The 22,289-nt window shown below is 40.1% G+C and overlaps 1 protein-coding gene across 4 annotated transcripts in view; it reads left to right on the top strand.

The window, feature by feature from the left end:
• Nucleotides 1-4,273: 4,273 nt before the first annotated feature.
• LOC111863505 (PAN2-PAN3 deadenylation complex subunit PAN3) overlaps nt 4,274-22,289 on the top strand; it is a 47,235-nt gene continuing 29,219 nt past the window's right edge. The window contains exons 1-6 of one of the 4 annotated variants that reach the window (XM_033751090.1): nt 4,547-4,810; nt 5,009-5,178; nt 14,299-14,390; nt 17,412-17,510; nt 20,494-20,772; nt 21,521-21,815. In XM_033751090.1, coding sequence (XP_033606981.1) covers nt 14,319-14,390; nt 17,412-17,510; nt 20,494-20,772; nt 21,521-21,815 — 745 coding nt within the window. In that variant the 5' untranslated portion in view covers nt 4,547-4,810; nt 5,009-5,178; nt 14,299-14,318. Of the gene's footprint in view, nt 4,320-4,546; nt 4,976-5,008; nt 5,179-14,298; nt 14,391-17,411; nt 17,511-20,493; nt 20,773-21,520; nt 21,816-22,289 lie in introns of those variants that run through there. The other 3 variants (XM_023849860.2, XM_033751089.1, XM_023849859.2) reach the window with 3 other exon arrangements.

Raw genomic sequence — 22,289 nt, 5'->3', positions numbered from 1 at the left:
GAGGGAAACCATCTTTTCAAGGGACCATTTTTAAGACCGAGACGGGCGTGCGTAAGTTAAGGTACGGTAAAACTGTCCTTGTGCCATGAACACGTATGAGGGAGTGAGAATATAGCTCCACCATTTTTAACCTGGGCACTAGATGAGGCGAGTGGTCAGCTTCACGCCTCAGTCACTTTATTCTGAGGGAAAGAGCCATTTGTATCCATTGGATATGACCACCTGAAACAGGCATGACGCAATGGGAAATATAAAAATCTTTTGCAATTGCGGAGAATCGAACCTCGAGTCTTTAGTCTTCGAGTCGTAGCCTCATCGCTATACCAACTGAGAGACGGACACAAGAGTACAATAATTACGATAGATCTTAACGGATGTAAATCATGAAGATGGTTCTTGTTCGGGATCATTTCTAGTGGCAGATTTTGGTACTAATACCGTTGTACTTTTGCGCTCTGTTATTAGAGGCTTCGTAAACGCAGCGTCATTATTCACAATATATGGAACAACTGCATGATTACGTTTTTACTCCTAGCAACAGAACACAAGGAACGTCACAGCTCCACTGCATGCTTTTAGCTACTACAGGTAGTTCGACACTGGCTTTTGCGGATGCTTTTTGGGGAAGAGAATTGATTTTATCTGGAGCTGTGTGTGAGGTGGCGACCACCCCCATGGTGAGTCTGTTTGCAGCTGCGGGGAGGGGGTGACTGTACAAGAGGCTTTGTCAGCTGCTGTTTGGTAGGGAAGCCTGGCGGCTCCACGGCATGTCCTTCCTGCTGTCAGTCAAGCAGCAACACTACACAGGCTACGGGCGATCAGGAAACAGAGCCATTGGCAAATTTGGACTGTGCACTAGCTTACTAATTTTTTCGTAATCAGTGGCGGACGTGACTAAATAACGATGCAGCATAGCCCATTGTGAGAAGTGAGCAGCCGCCCAACTAACAGAGAAATTCCCTGTTGTTTATGGCACCCTAAAGTTCATTATCATATTCACGAGAGCTTGGACGGATAAGACCGGTCTTATATGTGATAGCTGGCTTAGAATGTGACCCAGTGTTGGCCATTTGCACAAGCGATTTTAAACCTTTAGGTTCTAAGACCAAATGATTATGTTCAGTATTAGGTATAACTTTCTGTTGTGAACTTGTGTTGCGCGCCGTACTAGTAGGATATAAAAGTGTAAGCAATATGCTGGCAAGCAAGTTATAAAAACGAACAAGTACAGTCGATAGTTTCAGACTTTTATGAAAGTTCGTATTCCATCTAGGTAACACTATAATAATTGTTGAACTACTCAGGAAAGCCGGAAGGTCGCGGGTTCAAGTCCCGATGAGATCATTGGATTTTTAATTGACCTAATCCTTCCAGTCGCACTATGGCCCTGGGGTCGACTCAGCCTCTAACAGAAATGAGTACCAGGAATTAATTAAAAAGCTTTCCTGGGGAGTAAAGTGCGGTCGGCGCGTAAGGCTGACAGCCTTATCGCCATCTATGAGTCAATTTTCTAGATAATGTGGGACCCTCAACGTCTCAAAACCCTATGGGCCTTCACGGCATGTTATAGGGATAGCTTTACTTTTACTTACTTTATTTTACTGAGGAAACCACTAGCATTTTATGGAATATTAAGGTCCATTACTAGTCCACAAAAACACGCCAGTGTTCCCTGTCTCGAGACAGAGAAATACAGTACACGTCATCCCATCCTATTTAATTAAGCGCCATTTTAATATTATCCTATCATCCACTCCTAGTCTTCATACTGATCTTCATTCAGATTTTCTACCAAAATTTTGTAGGAAATTCTCTCCCATGAGAGTTACATGACCTGCCCGTTTCACCCAACTTGTTGTCATCATTTTAATAATACTTGGCGGCGAGTAAAAAACTATGAAGTTTCTCATTATGCACTTTTCTCCAGCCTCATATTACTTCATCCATCTTAAGTCCCAATAGTCTCCCCAGCATCCTGATACCAAACGCCCGTAGTATATGCCGAGTTGGGTTGGAACACCGCGCAGTTAGGGGAATGCCCGACGTTTCGGAGGGATATATCACCTCTCTTTTAGGATGGAAGGATAAGGCAAGCAAGAAGCGGCAGGATGAGGCTCATCTTGCCGCCAGCTTCTTCCAGTCCCTCGTTTGGCTTACTTTTCGACGTCGGGTTGTCTCCAAACTACACGATGTTGCAACCCAGAAGACCGTGCTCTTCCTATCCGGTAAGTTATCTACGTCTGACCTATACAACCATTGCTTTTGATTCGCATTAGCATCCCTGCGAAATCATACTTAAATCGACCCGTCCGTCTGTCTGTAATTATGAAACAACTCGAGAACGGATGGACCGATTTTTATTAAATGTGACGGTGGAAAATTTATCAAGAATTGTCGAACCATTTCAATGTTAATTTTGAAAAGACAATTTTAACGAGTAGTTTATATGAAGACCTGAATGCATATCTGCTCGCGTTTCGAAAATAACTCACTAAAGAGTTGTAGAAGCTGAAAATATATTGAAGAGAACTTGTAGAGAAAAGTGAAGTACGTATTTTATGTCAAGTACACTTCTTCTGTAGGTCTTGCGGGTTTTGAGATAAAAAAAGAATGATCGAACATCACAAAATTTTTTTAAATTATCCTTCCTCATTATTAGGGTTGTCGAATTGAGGATGGAAGGAGCACGTAGGGGTGAAAATTCATTACAAATTTTGGCCGCAATATCTGAAGGGAAGAAAACTCTTTGCGAGAGGTATATAAATTATATGGAACCATAAAGCAATAGAATACGAGACTGCCCCGACAGAATTCATGTGGCTCATGATGGCGACCAGCGGTGGGTTCTTACGAACCTTCCGATTCAAGAAAAGGCAGGAATTTCTTGATCGTTCTTGATCAGCTGGGCAACTACTAGTTCCTCGGGAAGGACTCATCAGCTCCATGGAAATAGTTTTTAGAAATGTTAACCTTGGGAAGAAGCGAAACTTACGTGCGTGTGTGATATTTCCAAATGATTGTACACCCGTCCTTATTAGCTTGGGTTCCATCCAACTTTCTTGCATTAAAATATTTTGTTGGCTGTGTATTTAGCAACGTATATTGAAACTGAAAGCCACAGTGCCGAAAATGTCTTTAAAACGGAATGTTGTTGCAAATAAAATGAGACGTAATTTGATGTGGATACTTTATCGACAACGTATCATTTAGTGACATATATTTAAAAGTGTGTTTATATTATCATGAGAAGCTGAAATGCAAATTCTAAACTAGAAGCACGAATTATGTCATCTATGAATTTANATAACAGATTGAAACCTGATTCAGGAGGAAATTAAGAGGCGATTGAACTCGGGTAATGCTTGCTATCATTCAGTCCAGAACCTTTTGTTTTCTCGTCTGTTGTCCAAAAACATAAAAATTAGAATATACAAAGCTATAATTTTGCCTGTGGTTCTGTATGGGTGTGACACTTGGTCTCTGACATTAAGGGAGGAACATAGACTGAGGGTGTTTGAGAACAGGGTGTTGAGAATATTTGGACCAAAGAGAGATGAAGTGACAGGAGGCTGGAGAAAACTGCATAATGAGGAACTTCATAACTTGTACTCTTCTCCAAGTATAATTAGAACGATCAAGTCAAGGAGGATGAGGTGGGCAGGTCATGTAGCACGAACGGGGGAGACGAGGAATGTGTATAGGATATTGGTGGGAAAGTCAGAAGGAAAGAGACCACAGAGAAGACCAAGGCGTAGGTGGGTGGACAATATTAGAATGGATCTTCGAGAGATAGGATGGGATGGTATGGTTTGGACAGATCTGGCTCAGGATAGGGACCAGTGGAGGGCTCTTGTGAACACGGTAATGAACCTTCGGGTTCTATAGAATGCTGGGAAATTCTTGAGTAGCTGCAGAATTGGCGGCTCCTCCAGAAGGGCTCAGCTCCATGAGTAAGTAAGTAAGTAAGTAAGTAAGTAAATGAATTTAAATTTAGATTTGAAAGTTCGGAGAGCAGACTTTTCATTCTTGCCACCTCCTACACGCACGGCCGATCGTTGAAATCAATTAGCAATATGAACTGTTTATTATTTGGTCTAAACTCTAAGGTCACGAAGAACGTGATTTTAAAAACATCACACCAGAAAAACAAAAAGTAAATGGCTGTATACATTTGCTGCACTCGATGACTGTATCGCAGTGTCATCTCGTGCGTATTTCCAGAATGAAATTGAGCGTTTGTCGGTAGTGTGCTAGTCCTGCACGAATGCAAGAATTTAAGCGTGTATCTGCTGCCATCTACTTTTGTGTGCATATTGTTGGTAATTAACTCTCGTGAATTATATACGAATGTAAGCTGAGCAGAAGCATAATTTCTATAAAACAGTAGGAGCGTATAATTGTGAAAACGTGTATACATTAAATTAATAAACAAACAGTCCTGTCGTCAATGCAGTTCAACTCCGTCACCATCATGAGAATTTCAAATCCACCACAGTTCAATTTTCTCTCTTGTAATTTGCGCCTCTTCTGCGATTGTATATTTTTCTAAACTGCGCACGCAGCTTGTGAACAAGACAGCAAGAGAGAGAACAGAGTAGGAGAGCTTTTGTTTGGGAATGTTAGATGGAATTAATAAGCCGCGTCAATATTTAAGTAAAATGCTTCGATATCTGACATTTCCCTGTAGCAAGTGATATACCAGATTCATGTTCAGTTTGTATTGCTTAATTTTATTCATGTGAGAAGTGTGTGAGGGGAGTCATGGACAATATATCTAGTAGCTTGAGAAAACCAGCTGTGCCTGTGGATGGTAGGGGAAATTACTTGAGTTCGGGTTTAACAGTTTCAAACATGGGGGCATGTTACCCTGGGGACGAAACGTTGCTTCTGCCCGGGAATCACAGCATCAACAACGTCATTTTTCCTGGGAGTATTTCTTACTCTGATAATAGAGTTAAACAGGAGGAGCCATCATGTAAGACATGAAAATAATTTGCTTATTTTATAGGTTGTTACCGCATAATACTTACGTACCGGCGGTTGGTGGTTTAGAGCCAAGTATTTTCATCACAGTAGAAAGGAATTGAAGGATGTCGCTGTTTGTCATGTACAAGAAACTGGACCGCCTTGCTGTTTGCCAAATTAAAGGATGAAGTATACTGATATTGACATTTTTCTGTATGTGTTTGGATACAAACGTTTTACGTAATTAGTATGTTGTACTACAGTACATGTTTAAGGAAGTTGCCATAACCATATCCAGTTAACGCAGATTGTAACATCCAGTGACAAAAGTTAATGCGTACAACTGGATCTTTAGGAATCATCATCTGAATATGCTACATTCTTGTTGTAGCTAATGTGACAGTTTTCTTGGACTTCGCTCCATTCTCATTGAAATGTCTTCGAGTCTGTGTTCTTTGAAAGCACACTTTGGGCATCATTTATTTTTGTCACAAATGGAACCAGTTTCTTGCCACTTATTAAACAATTTCAGAGCAATTTTTTTATAGTGGCATAGCTTCTGGACAATGCCATCAAAACTTACGTAACAGCTTGTAGGACTTGTTCTTGAGAAGAAATGTCTTGACAAGAAATATGCGTTCTCCCATTGTTTACCTAACCATCCTTAAATCACATTCGTTCATTATGAAAAACAGCTCTCAGTGAGTAGACCTGCGTGAAATAGAGTGTTGTCACGAAGTGAACTTTTGTTATGACAGCATGGCTCATGATCAGAACATTGCCTGCCCTCATGTGCAATTCTTTCCAACTAATGCATTAGCTGTGCTCGAAGTCCCATACTTTGGATCATTTAGGTTTGGACCTCACTGTATTAGGCATTTGTATTTGAAGTATGTCATATACTGTTAATAAAGCAAGAATTTTATTGGGGTTCTTTTGAATTAAGTTTCTGGTATTAACAGATTTTAATTATATTAGAATACTAATATTACTGCCATATACAGTATTGTTGAGGGTTAGGAACGTTTTATATTCTGTATCTCACTTAGATTGATCTGCATATTCATAATTATATTATGTCAACAGTTAACCTCCTCCTAAGAGTCACTCTTTGGGCACTTGCTGCTTGAAGGCTGTTGACAACACATAATCACATTGCTGGCAAATTATATTCTCTAAGATTTTACCAGTGGCAAGAGATAGCAATTGGGATGCTATGTTCTTCAGGCAAATATTGATCAGGCTTATACGTTTATTTGTCGTTTAATGATGCTGCCAGTATCTCAGACTGTATAGCATCAGTGGGCTTTGTAAATTCAGTCTGTAGTTACCAGTCATTTATAATTTTTGGACAGTAGGCTGGATAATAATTTGTGAAGCCCATACATAGATATCAAATAAGCACATCATTGTCTTTTTTGGTACAGTGGTAGCTTATCATGACAGAGTTTGCTGAAGTAAGTACACAAGGCATAATACTTCTAAAAATATATACAGCGCATATAGCATATAATTTAAATTAATGGATTTCAGTGTTTACATGTATATGAGTGTTAATGTTTTTGTATGTATGTGTTAAATATATCTCTTCTGCACATCATGCTTAGAGATATTGTTTAATACTGTCATCATGTCTGTCTATGTATGTTTAGTCTCCAGAACTACTAGATAAATGTCATTGAATTTTATATTGGGAGTCTGGTTTATGTAATTATAACAGAAGCTCTACTTCAGATGCAGCCCAAATGAATACATATAAAATATTCATTGAGGATATAAATATTACATTATATGAATGATGATAGGACAGAGATAAACGAGAAGTACTGGTGAATTAAAGGAGTTCACCTTATTTCAGATGTACAGGGGTTGGACAGAATAATGGAAACACTACAGATACTGTACTCCGTGATTTTAGTCCACAAGCGAACTATACTGACCAGCGACTGCAGCTTGTCTGCAAAGTTAGTGCCACTACTTCTCTGAAAATCTGGTAGCTCCGGGAATCGAACCCAGACCTCTGGATCTGTAGCCAGGAACTCTGACCACTAGACTGCAAAGGCAGTCACAGATACTGTATGCATTTCTTATATGGTGTTGTACAGATGCAGTCCTTCTTTGAGTGGACTCATACAAGTTTTGAAAGATTTCTAGCAGAATTTTATACCATTCTTCTTGAAGAACATCTTCCAGTTGCTTTAGAGATGTCGGAGGTGGGAAAATGTTCCTCTAGTCCCCAAGACTGACCAGAGTGGTTCATAGATGTTCAGATATGGTGATTGTGCTGGCCAGGAAAGATGTTGAAGTTCACCTTCATGTTCTTCAAATCACGACTGAACAGTTCCAGCTGTGTGAATGGGGACATTTGTCATCTGGTCTTCAGAAATAATATGTGGATCATGCAGTGATTTTGAGAAAAAAAAATCCTCAGTTTATGATGATTTCTTTCTGTCAGTGTTGATTTTCGTCCACTGTTCCTTTTCACCGATGTTGTCTTCCCATGATTCATGTATGTCAATATAACCTTAGAAACTGTCACTCTCGATGCACCTAATAATGTGGCAGATTTTGTCACAGATGCTCAACCTAAATGTGCACCAGTGATCTGTCCTGTTTCTAAATCAGACAAGTCTCCTATTTTATAATTCTTTCACATGGACTGTCACTCAACACAATCACTGATGCACTGACGCAAGCACTACAGTGTTAACAAATGGAAGAAGAACATTCATTGTTGCCAAGTGAAGTTCTTTCAGTGTAGCCAACACAAACAAATTCTATTCCTCAGTTTCTTAGTGTTTCCATTATTTTGTTCACCACTTGTATATATTATGAACTGTTTAAATCAGTGACTGTACACATTTAATTTGTAAGTAAAAGGTAAAGTAAAGCTGTCCCTGTGCTTAACTAATTAAGCGCTACCCCATGAAGGTGTATGGAGGAGTGGATGTATAGATCCACATTTTCTTGACCTTGGCACTGGCTAGGTGAGTGGTCAGATTCAAGCCCCTGCTGCCGTGCTCCCCAGGGAAAGAGCCCCCAGTACCCATTGCATTGGAGGCTGGGTGGGCCCCAGAGCCAGTATGGATGACGTGGAGAAGAGAAAATTCTTGACCCTACCAGGATTCAAACTGACCCCTTGGTTGCCCAGCCAGTCACTAGACTAACTACACCATCCCAGCTCCTTACTTAATTTGTATGAAGAGCAGTTATGATTTAATCATCCCACTACAAAATTTGTGCCTGTAATTAATAAGAGCAGGGCCATTGAGGTTGGTAAAGTGCAAAGAATATATATGGAAAAATATACAATCCTTGATGTGCACCTTTCATCTCTGTTAAAACTGCCTCATCTAACAGTGTGGAAGGTGGGTATTTCGAGAGCTAACCAGTACAAGGAATACAAGCTTGGGAACAGGTGGCTGTCAGTGTCATTAATTTTTCATTCCTAACCATTATTGATTACTGTCTGGTATGACAGAACAAGAAAATGTTGTACTTACAAAAGCATGCAAGTAGTATTTATAATGACATTTGTTTCAATGGGAAATTGTCATTATCAGTATCTTTCCAGGGTATAGCATTGACAGTATTTACTTTTTGTATGTGAGGATTAATTTTACTTGGTAAGTTAGGTTACGATTCAGATGTGGAAGACCATAGACCAAACCTCAAGAGAGACCGTTTTAATTGGGACTATGTGTTTGAAATTGTGGGATAGCACGGATTTCTTGGTTCTAAATAATTACAACTCTGAATCACTCTAATTTTCATCAATGTTGTTGTCTTACCCGGTCTAGAAAACCGAAATTAACGGCTGTGGGGATTTGTTGCTCTGACCACGTGACACCCTCTACCTGCTAAAGTTGGCACTAACTTCGCCAACAAGTGGCGGTTGCTCGGTCGGTATAGTTCGCTTGTGGGCTAAAACCACGGAATTTGTTGTTTGTTTTTGTTGTTATCTTAACAGATAAAACCTTGGGACATAATACCACAGATGAGAATAAAACAACAAATTGAAAGTGGAGCCTGTAGTGGAACTGTTACAAAGTAACTCAAGTTCAAGTGCAGTATATTGCTATTGTTCCTGTATATTTTCTCAAAAAGGCAGAAAATGTGTATTTAGCATTATATCTCATAAATATGCACTCCTTTTATTTTAAGTACTTCAATACTGAATATTTAAAGAAAAGCAAAGAATATTTATTAATGGTTCTTTTAATAAGCCCAACAGCAGATTTGTGTTTGTGGCTGAACATCAGAACCAGTGAAGTATGTCAGATGGCATGTTTAGAAAATACTGTTATATGTTCAAGTGATCATAGATGGTGTTTCGATTGGTAATTGGATTTATTGGACACTCATACAGTTCATGGCAATTCTTTGCAGATCACTGCCCACAAATGCTAGTGTTCCCAGTCATTGTCTTCACGGTTCTACTTCGTAACATCTTCCAACAGCAGATGTGCCTTTGCTTCTGGGTTCATATCCTCGCAGGCTGGCAGCCATCTCATATCATCATCCTACTCTTCTAACTGTCGTCTCAAGACTCCCGTAATGGCAGCTGGTCCTCGTGATGTAGTCTCGGCATGGGCCACACAGAAAACACTGCTTCCAACAGTTATTCTGTTGTTGGGTGACATCACTATCCACGCGCACAGAAAGCACTGTCCTTCTGTTGTTTGTGTGAACTTGTTATTCTCATGAGTTGTTTACTGTGGTGTAACCTAGTAATGGCTCCATTTAATGATTAAACTATTCTGGCTTTCAGTGGACATGCCACATTTCTCCCTCCTTAAAGCTGCTTGTCCCGAGTAGCCTACAGGCATATTGCCATTTTTTCTTTTCCTGTAAGTGCAGGCATAACTTTTGAAAGTGGCCAATGTTCCTACATTTCTGACTCTTCAGCTGTGGGTAGTCCTTTCTTTCACTTGGATGGTGGCCTGCTCCTCCGCAGTGTTTTGACACTCATTTTTTGAATCCTGATGGCAGACCTCTACCAGCTTGACAACCTCCAACACTATGATCTGTCTCAGGGTCTTGTTGATATTTCACGTGCTTCCCATTCATAACTGCTGTTTCAGGCCCCAGTCCTTTTTGCTGTTGTTGCAGTTTGGCTGTGCCAGATGTCTCTTATAGAACATTCACCCCTTAGGGGTTCCTGATACAGTATTGTCATTCTGCCTTCCTGTGGGTTCTTGTATTCCACGGCTGGTTGCTGGTCCCCGTATCAGTCCTCAGTGCTTTGATAGTCTCCACTCCGGCTTCCTCATTAGGGATTTAATGATGCTGCACTGCATTCACCATCTCAGAGAAAGGCTCCTTTTCCACACAGGCCTCCGTCTTCTAACTAGGCTTCCCTCATGGCCTTCATTTTGGCCAGGAATTCCAGTATCTGTTCCACTCTTGTTGTATGTGATGTGACTATCTGCTGCAATCTCCAAACCAATTATTCAATCAGTCTAATCCCCCTTATCCAGTTACCCAGTTATTCTATTTCTGACACCAGTTGTCACGTGTTTGAGTGACTATAGATGGAGTTGGGATTGGTAATGAGATTTATGGGACTCTTAAACAACTTGTGACTACATTTTACAGATCACTACACACAAAGACTAGTGTTCTCAGTCACAGTCTTCACCGCGGTGCTTGGGAACATCTTCCAACAGTGAACATTCCTCTGCTTCTGGGCTCATGTCCTCACAGGCTGGTGACCATCTCACGCCAACCTTCTACTCTTCTGACAGCCATCTCAGGACTATCTTATAATGGCAGCTGCTCTTCGGTATATACGTAGATCGTACCGAAAGCCATGAGCAACATTTTTTGCATGCAACCTGGGAACAGCAGACAAAAGAGAGTACGGTGGTAGGTGGAACCAGCTGTTGTGTTAACCTTGAGTGTCTTGTGACGTCAATAGCTTGCATCACGTGACCAGTATCACTCCTAACAAAATGGCCGACAACAATGTGTCATTTTGCCAGTGTGCTGTCATCGAATTTCTTGTGAAAGAGGAAATCCCTGCTGCAGAAATTCACCAGAGACTTCAGCGTGCTTATGGAAGTGTGCATAGGTGCGAGCAGTGTTCGAAGATGGGTGAAACGTTTTAAAGATGGGAACACCAGCATCTAACATGAGCCTTGGAGCGGTCGTCCTCGAACAGCGTCAACTGAACGCAACAAGGAAAGAGTGGATGAGATCATTCAAGATGACAGGCATGTGACTGTGGACCCAATAGCTGAAATGAAAACTTGGAATAGGGCATGGTGCAGTACAGGAGATTATTGAAAGCTTGCTATAGGAAAGTTTGTGCTTGTTGGGTCCCGTGGTTATTGACCGAAGACCACAAAGGTCAGTGAAAAGCCATCACCTCAGAGCTGCTGCAGAGATATCAACATGAAGGCGATTTTTTTCTCTGCATTGTGACAAGTGACTAAAGCTGGTTTCACCATTTCGAGCCTGAAACGAAATGGCAGAGTATGGAATGGCACCATTTGCATTCTCCATCAAAAAAGAAGGCAAAGACAGTGCCATCAGCTACGAAGGTGATGGGCACAGTCTTCTGGGATGCAGAGGGGTTTATTCTGGCCAAATTCCTGGAACCTGGGCAAACCATCAATGCTGTTCGTTTTGTCCAGACACTGCACAAGCTCCGTCGTGCATTGCGCGATAAACGTCCGGGACGAAACATCATCATCCTGCATGACAACGCTCGCCCCCACGCTGCTCGCCTCACATTGGAAGCAATTGCAAAGATGGGGTGGGAAGTTCTTCCACCCACCCCCCTCCTATAGCTCTTATCTGGCACCCTCTGACTACCATCTTTTCGGATTTGTGAAGGATCAGCTGTGTGGACAGTGTTTTGATACAAGGAAGGCAATTCAGAAAGCAGTGCGTCAGTGTCTTCGAATGGCTGGAATGGAATTTTACAGAAGGGGAATTTTTAAACTCCTAGAACGCTGGGAGAAATGTGTACAAAGAAGTGGCGAATATGTGGAAAAATAAAGAAAGGTCTGTAGATTGAGGTGATGTACTTGGTTTATCAATAATAAAGCATGTTACTTTACAAAAAATTGTTGCTCATGACTTTCAATACGACTCTCGTAGCTTCAGCATGGACTGCACAGAAAACAGTTATTCTCGTGTTGGGTGACATTGCTGTCTGCGTGGACCTTCTTCTGTTGCATGTGCAGTCATTGTTGGGCTGATGAGTTGTTTACTGTGCCATGACCTAGTAATGGCTCTCTCTTCTGATTATTCTAGGTTTCAGTGAACATGCCACAATATGTTTACTCCAAATCAGAATACGCCTTATTGCTCTTTATTCTGAATAAACCTTTACTTTAAGCTAAGCCCCAACTGTAAGCACAATAGACCACTGTAGGTCATGGTGCAAGGGCCGAGGAGGCCTACCCCTCATACAAGCCCCAACTGTTGTAACTGTATAGAAACATTTTAATTCTAACAAAGGGGCACAGCATGTCCCATATTTGTGTTTCATTTGTATTCATTCATCAGTAATCTGTCAAGACGACAGGTCCACAGTCTCTTCCAAAACAGTTCCTCCACTTGAAGCGATCTAGAGCTTTCTCCTTCAAATGAAAATATCCTCTTCTGTCCCCAAGGTCATCCAGCATCTTCTTGCGTCTTCTTCCTCATCTTCTGCTCACTTCTATCGGCCCCTCTCTCTTTCCTTCAATAACTTCTTTTAGAAGGCAGTTACCGCGTAAGATATGGCCAATCCAATTAGCCCTCCGTTTTCTTATTTTGTCTAGGATATTCCTCTACTCACTGACTCTAAATAACACTTCTTCATTTCTCACATAATCGGTCCAACTGATCTTCTCCAGCCTTCTCCAACACCACATTTCGAAGCTTTCTAGGTGTTTCTGATCTACTGCCCTAAGTGTCCAAGTTTCAGCCCCATACAAAGCAATGCTCCAAATGTAGCATTTCACTACATTTGTATTATGTTGAATGAATGAATGTATAAGGGGGTTGGACTTCTTGGCCCTTGCACCGCGACCACAGTGATCAGTTGTGCCTCTTTGTATTATGTTACTGTTATTTCTTCACACACTACTTATAATATAGTAATAGTTTTAAAGTAATTTCATTGTAAAATTATTTGACTAAATTTCATTTGGAACTGCTTTGACTCTAATCCTGCATCTGTACAACTAAACCATTTTTTTNTATAATGGGGAGTTTTCCCAACCAGAATTTAATGATCCAGTTTCCTACTTCTTGTTTAATTAAGTAAGTATTGAAATACACATATGGTGTCTATACTGAAAACAGTACAGTTTTTTCTCTTTGAAGTTCATTTTTGTTTTGAACATAACCATTTTCATACCATCTAATTTAATATGTGTTAGCTTGGTTGTTGTTTTTATGAACTACAACTTCAGAATATTTACATGTATTTAAGTTCTATACTTCTTAATTTTTACTGGTTTGAACTTCCCTTCCATCTATTGGTTGAAGTTAGTATTAGTTTTGAAATAAAATTAGAAATACCAATACCACAAATTGAAGGTATTCCTTCAGAACATGTTGAATTTAACGAAACATTTATGAGATGATGAACATTTCATGTTTTGTGCATTTGACACCATAATTGATTGCTGTTACCCAGAAGGCATATGTACATGAAAACTGTCTCTTATTCTCCATCCACTAACTTTTGAACCTGTTGATCCATTTCCATGACACATGAGAATATCGTTGGATTGAAATATACTCCACTTCTCTACATTTTAATTCTTCATTACCAGTCATGCCAGTATCTGCAGATTTCAGGAATGGGAACAGTTTTAGTGCCAGTCAGAGAAGTGTCGGGAAACATTGAATTGTGATAGTTTTTTTTCCCCCTTTGGAAAATATGGGGTTTTAAGGTAATTTTTATATAGACTTTAATGTAGCGTCTGGTATATGGAAACTGTCACTACCAAAACTTGGGGTAAGTTGTTTTAACTTTTGGTGTATATTTGTTTAATGTGTTAACCATTACGAACAGTTATTACATTTCAAGTGTGTTTAAACAGATTAACCAATCAGCTATAAGGGAAAGTGTAAGAGTGATAAGATAGAAATAGTTCAGCATGAAAGTAGCAGTGAAGCTTGCTGTGTCTTTTTTTTTTGGTGTAAGATATGATATGAGATATATATGTATGGTGTGTTTGCATTTGATATATACTTGAATAATATTTCCTTTCTTCAGAATGGCAAAAATAGAAATGTTGATTTAAAGTCAAACAGAAATAATTTGAACATTATGAATATTAATTTAGAACTTAGTTACTTTAATTACAGGCATGTGTATGTTTTCAGACACTGGCTGTGGGGAAAGAATGGATCCCATGTTTTTATCATATTCTCAAGCTAATGGGGTGCCGCAAGAGTCAAAATTAGCAACATACATGGTAAATTATTTCTGCTTTCTATTTTGATCATTTTCTTTATATTATGTGTAACAGATACGTATTACTCATAAAAACTGACGGCTCAATCCTTGATGTTAATATTTGTGGACAGAACAAGACATGAGAGAGATTATTCAGTATTATACCAGTGAGGCCAGTGCACACACATTGAATGAATGAATGAATGAATGAATGAATGAAAGAATGAATGAATGTATAAGGGGTGGGCCTTCTTGGCCCTTGCACAGTGATCTATTGTTCCTTAGCACATTGAATGAAACAAAACTTCTTGGCTTGTGGCTCATACCGGCACAAATGCCTTTGAATGAAATAAAACAAAAGAAGGTTCCATATGGTTTGATATTCTAATTTCTTGACAGTCATGGATGCTGCACATGTTAATGATTCTTTTTAGAAATGATACATTTTTAATTTTTTGGACATAGGAGGGAGGAAGTGACAGGAAGGAAGAGAAAATTGCATAGTGAGTTTCACAGTTTGTACTCTCTCTCAAATTAGAGTAGGATGATCTGAGCAAAGAGGACAAGGTGGGTGGGTCATGTCACATGCATGGGAGAGATGAAAACTGAATACAGACTTTGTCATCCATTGTGTATCTTTCATCAAAATTGCAACACTTTTACATTCTACAGTTCAACACTACATGTTTCGGCCCCAAACGGCCATCTTCAGGTGTTTTTATGTTACAGATATTTTACTAAAACTGTGTTAAAAACTGCTACACTGTTTTAATTCGTGTTAAAACCACACACTGTAGTCTTCTTTTTAAGTAACACGAGATAAGATCTCCACATGCTGTGGAGGAAGCGCACACAAACCAGGAGCATATGGCAGTCAAAAACTGAAAGTAGACCTTGAACGTGAGGGGCAAGCTGCTGAGAAAAACGCCTTGATACATTTATGAAAATGATGACACCCCGGGTGAGGTGAAATAATATGAAACAGAAATTTAAAAGATTTTATCTCGTTTTACTTAAAAAGAAGACTACAGCGTGTGATTTTAACACAAATTAAAACAGTGTAGCAGTTTTAAACACAGTTTTAGCAAAATATCTGTAACATAAAAACACCTGAAGATCTGTTTGGGGCCAAAATATGTAGTGTTGAAGTGTAGAATGTAAAAGTGTTGCAATTTTGATGGAAGATAAACAATGGACGCTAACTTGAACAATTGCAACGGGATGTTGAAATACAGAAACAGACTTTGTCACTAAACTTGGAAGATCTAAGTATAAGAGTATTGGTGTTAAAGTGGAACTGAAGAGTTGGAATGGATTCATGTGACTCAAGTTAAGAGACAACTGACAGACTCATGTAAACAGTGTACTGTATCATGATGTTGCCAAAAAGGCAAACAATTTCTTTACTAGTTGAGCCACTGTCAGCTTCTCAAAATTGACTTTGCTCCATCTACTTTTGTTAAGGTAACATTTCTGTGCAGTGTATAATAACTTTAATATATAGCACTAGTGAAGACAACACCACACACTGCTAGAGGAACAATGCACAAGCAAGGGGCATATTACTGAGGTGGTTGGGCTTCTGCAGCTTACAATGTTTAATGTCTTGTGGTACTCTTTGTAAGTGGGAATGTAAAGCTAGGGTCAGGATGTCACTGCATTAAAGGAAATATACGTGGCGCAATCCAAAAGTTCCTGGAATATATCAATAAAAACTATAACATCTTACCTAGATCTTATTCTGCACCATCACCTTCAAAGTAGTCCCCTTGGGAGCGCATACACCAATCCCACCGTTTCTGCCACTTTTCAAATGCATCCTGGAAGTTTTTCTTTGTTAGGGTGTTTCTGCGTTTCCACTTGAATTTCCTCAGCTGTATCAAATCTTCGCCCCTTCAACTTGATTTTCATCTTGGGGAAGAGAAAGAAGTCGCATGGAGCTAAGTCTGGCGAGTACGGTGGGTGGGGAACAACTGCCATCTTGTTTTTAGCCAAAAATTCCTGCCCAATGTAAACCGTATGCGGTCATGCATTGTCATGGTTGAGTACCCAGTAATTCGTGCGCCACTTCTCTGGACGTTTTCTCCTCATGTCCTTCCTCAGATGCCTTAGAACATCGTGATGGAACTCTTTATTGACTGTCTGACCAGGAGGGACGAACTCCTTATGAAAAATCCCATCAATATAAAAAGAAACAGATCAATATGGACTTAATGTTGCTCTTGACTTGTCGAGCTTTTTTTTTGGCTGAGGTGAAGAAGGGCTCTTCCATTGCGACGATTGCTGCTTGCTTTCAGGGTCGTAGCCATAAACCCAACTTTCGTCACCAGTGACAACATTCGAAAGAAAGTTTGGATCCTCTTGAAGCTGTTGCTGAAGTTCCCTGCAGACTTCCAAGCGATGCTGCTTCTGTTCATTTTGCAGCAGTCATGGCACAAACTTTGCCGCAATCCTCCTCATGTTCAGTTTCTCTGACAAAATTCGTTGACATGTACCATAACTTAGTCCCAAGGTGTTACAGAGGTCTTGGATGGTCAGTCTACAATCTTGCAGAATCAGATCCCTAACTTTCGTGACAATTTCTGGTGTTTTGCCCATTGACCGCCGTCCCGAACGATCGTCATCATCAGTCAATATGTTCGGCCATTTTTAAAACACTTATACCAGTTGTAAGTTTGTGTCTGGCCTAAACTGTTGTCACCAAAAGCTTGCTTCAAAATTTGGTGCATTTGTGCAGCGGTTTTCCCAAGTTTGAGACAAAACTTTATACAGACATGCTGCTCTCTCAAGTCAGCCATCGCAGAACCACAGACTCACAGAAACACAACAATGGAAATACGTTCACCAACAATAAACCCAACCACTCAACTCGACGCCGCTTGCCACACTGATTCAAGAAGGATGTGTGAGGAGACACCTAGTGGTATTTCGATGTACTCATAATCATTCGCGCCCAAAATTCAAATTTCGGTAACTTTTGGATTGCCCTATGTATCTTACTAGTAGGGTAGATGTGTGATTATTCCTTTGATGTTAACAGAATCGACAGAATACCAGCACACCAACGAGTAATGTTAGTCAGTCCATCACCAAGAACTTGGCTGGTCTCACTCTAGACACTCCAGTATCATTGAAAAAGGTATGCTGCTTGTGTTGCTTAAGATGTGTTTATAATGCTTATACTGTTCTGCTCCAGACAGTGTAACTGTCACCTCCAGTTTATCCTCACATTGCTTTCTACATTATACACTTTTCCTGGAACATGGTGTGTTGTGTAGCAGTATAATTTATTGATTTTTCCATAAAAACAGTCATATATTGTAATTATTCAGGAAGAGCAGCAGGCAGATGCACTCGTTGAGTGGCATTTAAATGGTGTATATTATTTACATATGTCTGCCTCTTGTCTAGATGAATTAAATTCACACTTGTGAAATGGAAGTTAAGCCTGTATATCATGTTTCATAATTTATTGATGAAATATTTATTTTTTTAATTGTGTGTGTTACCAGGTCAGTGGTTCTTGATTTACTTGGTGGTACTTGTACTGCATAGGTTTCATACAGGGAAGATATTTGCCCACTTGATGAGTTCACAGCTCTGTGCCTCACGGTGTGTGCTGCATCGCCAGCCACGAGATGCACGCAAATTTTGCCCATCAATCAGTATGCCTGATGGCCAATAACATTCGGAATGAAGTAGTTACACTTCATGGATCTTGAGGTGTTGAAAATGCAGTCCTATACAGGGTGTTTTACGACTTTAGGGCATAACTGCAGGAGGTGATTTCCCAGGTCTTTGTGATCAAAAATGTTCATATAAACATATGTCCGATTTTGGACGGTTATGGAGTTATGACCGTTTTAAACTCAGAATAGAAGGTAACGATTACTGACAATAAACTGAACAAAATAATAGACCAGATTAATACATGATACATTTAAAGTATGAATGTAAAGTTAACTTTGTGAAATTACCTTTAATTTTAATTTATTGGTGCTTAAAGCTGATTTTCGAAAATGCCACCTCCGGCCACAACGCAGGCTGCCGCTTGGTTGTGAACCGTGCGGATAGCACATAGCAGCTTCGGCTGGCTGTTTCTTATGTGGTCAGCGGCGTCCAGAATGCGACCAAGCAAAGAATCTCGCGTTGCCACCTTCACATTGTAAACCAGTTCTTTAATCCATCCCCACACACAATAATCCAGTGGGCTTAAGCCTGGAGACCTGGCTAGCCAATGGTGGGGACTGCAACGTCCCATCCATCACCTGGGGAAACGATAGTTCAGGAAATTTGTAACTCCACATGAAGAGTGAGGAGGAGCCCCGTCGTGTTTGAAATACATATGACTTTGCTTATCCAAAGGCACATCCTCCAAAAGTTGGGGCAATTCCTCCTGTAGAAATCTGAGGCACACCTCTCCTGTAAGACGACCTTCCAAGATGAAAGGACCTCTCAGCTGATCGTCCAGAACTGCACACCACACATTGACGCTGAAACGTTGTTGAAAGTTGCTTTCTACAGTGGCGTGGGGATTCTCATCTCCCCACAAATGAGAATTGTGTGTATTATTGACACCGTCACGTTTAAATTGCGTACTCGTACGTGGACTGCGGTGTACCAAACGAACAATGCCTTCTTCATTGATGCCTTCATTAACACCACGCTTGGCTGCAATACGAATGCCGCTAAGTCTACTGGTATCTCGCAATGCCTGGTAAACTCTAGTAAACACTCTCCGGTTCGGTATTCTATGATTTGGAAACCATTGCTGATGTTCAGCTACAGCAAGAACTGAGTTACATCACAAAACCCGTACACATAAATCATATCTGCATACTCCTCAAATGAAAATATAAATGGCATCGTGAACGTAACAGACGCACCGAGATGAGAACTGTTCTGATCACCAGTAGCCGCCACTCTAGCCATGGCCAGACATACCAACCCACCACGCCTTAGGTACCTCTCAAGTGTCAAGATAACAAGAACTCTTGTCTGTAGCTGGCTAAAAATAGCGACCCGCCAGATGATAGACGCGGTTCACGTGAGGGCGCATACGGGAATGAAAAAATGGTCATAACTCCGTAACCGTCCAAAATCGGACACATGTTTATATTAACTTTTTTTTATCACAAAGACCTAGGAAATCACCTCCTGCAGTTATGCCCTAAAGTCGTGAAACACCCTGTATACATGTAGATATTTTTTGCAATTAATTATTTCATTAAAAAACATGGGTACATTTTCCTTCTTGTGCCTACAGCACACCCGACACCAACTTTAACTGGATGGCTTCAGCAATTGTGTTGTCTTTCTTGCATTAGACTTTGACACTCTAGACTTTTGAGCTAGACGCTTCAGTGATTTTCTAGGTGAATGTTCAAGTGTGGCACCTGTGTCATGTAACTTCTGTCAGCAGTCAGCACTTAAGTTTTTGTTTCTTGTCTATTAAGAATCCTGTTGTTCTAAGTTTATTCACCAAATTGTGAATTGTTTGTCTGCTGGGAATTATTTCATAATGAAATTTATGTCAAAATTTTCACTGACACTTTCGAGCAGATCCATATTTTGCTAGATGTCATACAGAAATACATGTTGTTCTAAAGTATACCACACCATGATGTACCACACTTCTTATAAACTGAAACTGAGAAGAAATGGCTGATGGAGCTGATAACTGGTGCCTATTGCTGACAAATCATAAACAATCTCCCACGCTTGAAGTGCACTGCTAGCTATGAAGCATAATATTGTGAAGCGGTCTACAAGTTCATTACTTCCCTTCATTGCATTCTTTTCCCCATGCTTTGTTGACGCATTATTTACAGATAAACAAATGATATATCCATGTTCCATAGCAATAATATGAGACAGTTCATAGTATGACATGCTGTGACATACTGCCTAAGAATGGGCTAGTACTCTTTATTAAACTATTGCATATGAATTAATATTTTGCCATGTCAATGTATTTGCCACTATAAGCCTAAGAGCTGTATTATGGTAGCATATCGTTTGTTTAGTCAGAAAATATTTTCTGCTCATAAAATAATATTTCCCTAAAGAGATTCATATTTAAGCATTGTGTGTATGAGGGTTTATTTTTCTGTATATTGCAGGTTACCCCTCAGGCACCTGAGTTTGTGCCAGCAGCAGGAGGTGGAGGAACCACTGGCAACACTGCAACAAGGAGTGGTTCTCCTGATTTCCTCAACTCATTCACTGGCATGCCCGGTTCAGGGGGTCCCCAGGCGACATTTGGGGGCAGGCGTAGGAGTACTGAGAGTCCTGTCCCAGTGTCTCCACAGTTAACACCTCAACCCTCACCTCCATTGAACAATTGTTCCCCTACTTCTGCACTTGACAAAACACCCATAACTCCTGTATCGACTTACCAGGTATAAACATTTCAGTATCAGTATTATAACATGTCATTTCATATGCTGATTTTGTAACCACTGCAGCATCTACATGTGCCATGCATGAGAAATACAGTGAGCATAAGTTTAAGACTGATGAAATACATTCAGGAGTGTTCTTGAGGAAAATAAGTACCTTTTATTATCAGTTAATCCTGTGTGTGATCTGTCCATTCTTTATTCTTTATTTTATCTTCATGTAAAGTTTTTGTGGACTGTTGTTTTCCATGGAAGACCATTTATGTAAGTCCTCATGAAATCTCTCATCCAAGTTTTTGATTACAACATTTGGGTAAAAATACATCTGAGTTATGCAATGAAATACAGTGACATTCCCAAGAGTGTTCACATATCTTGAAATATGTAACATGAAATTCACTCATTTTTCTCTTACTCCTTTGCTTTCACTGCTTTCAAATTTTTGTTGAGAAATATGTAATTGACTTCATTTCAGTACCATTCATTTCTTCTGTTTACAAAACCTATGTTTTTTTTTTCCAGACAATTTCATCGCCTTTTAGATTTAAATAAAATGTGAAAACCCATATATGTGAAGTTCATTTGGCTTAAAATCACATAAGTCAGGAGATACGTTTAGAGCACGTATATGTTTTCAAGATGACAGATACTGAAACTAATTAAAGTTGTTTAAAAATTGTAATAAGTGTATGGTTCTGAGCCATTCAGTGTTTTATGTGAAGAGCAAGCTTAATATTTGGTTTCACAGGAGAATGTTGGTGGTACAACATATTTCTATCCAACAACTGTGGCAGTAGCTGCAGCAGCAAGTGCAGGAGATGCTGCAGGCCTAAACAGCAGTGGTCTGAGTACAGGTAGCCCTGTGGTGCCCTCTATAGTATTGCCAAGCTTTCATATGTACCCTGGCACACCTACACACCTGGCCACCATTAAAGGGAAGCCTCCATCTTCAGGTGGATTTTATGTGGCCAATGAAATACGTATGGAAGCACTGCATAGAAATGCTCTTGTGCTGGTCCAGCCCGATCCAGAACAGTTCCCAGGTGAGTGGCATGTTTTAGTAACCTTGAGCATCATTACATGCAAGAGGTTTTTCAGCAGTCAGACAAGAGATTACTATACTTCATTGTTACTCATTCTTTGTTGCATATCAGCCACCATAATTTCTATTTTCACTTGTACAGTATGTGCCAAAATATGCAGTACTGAAACTTGCGCATCTAGAAAGCGCATGTGCATTTGTTGACGGGGCATAACTCCAGCCGCATGTGTTTCCAGTAGTGAAAAGGAAGTTGTTTTATGCAGTTGTTGGAAATGGGTCTCTCGACGGAGGAAAAAGTATTCATAGTTGAGTATTATTTCTGCTCATATGGAAGTGGTCGCCAGACAACTCGCTCCCTTGGTTTTGAGCGGCCAGATGTTATCATCCAGAAACCACTACATGGTACATGTGTGATGCTATGGTGTGCCGTCTCAGCACATGGTATATTAGGCCCCTATTTCATTGAGGATGAGGA

The sequence above is a fragment of the Cryptotermes secundus genome, unplaced genomic scaffold (assembly GCF_002891405.2).
Source record: "Cryptotermes secundus unplaced genomic scaffold, Csec_1.0 scaffold63, whole genome shotgun sequence".
NCBI lineage: Eukaryota > Metazoa > Arthropoda > Insecta > Blattodea > Kalotermitidae > Cryptotermes > Cryptotermes secundus.
Note: the sequence above shows the minus strand (reverse complement) of the source record. Positions and strands in the feature narration are given on the sequence as shown.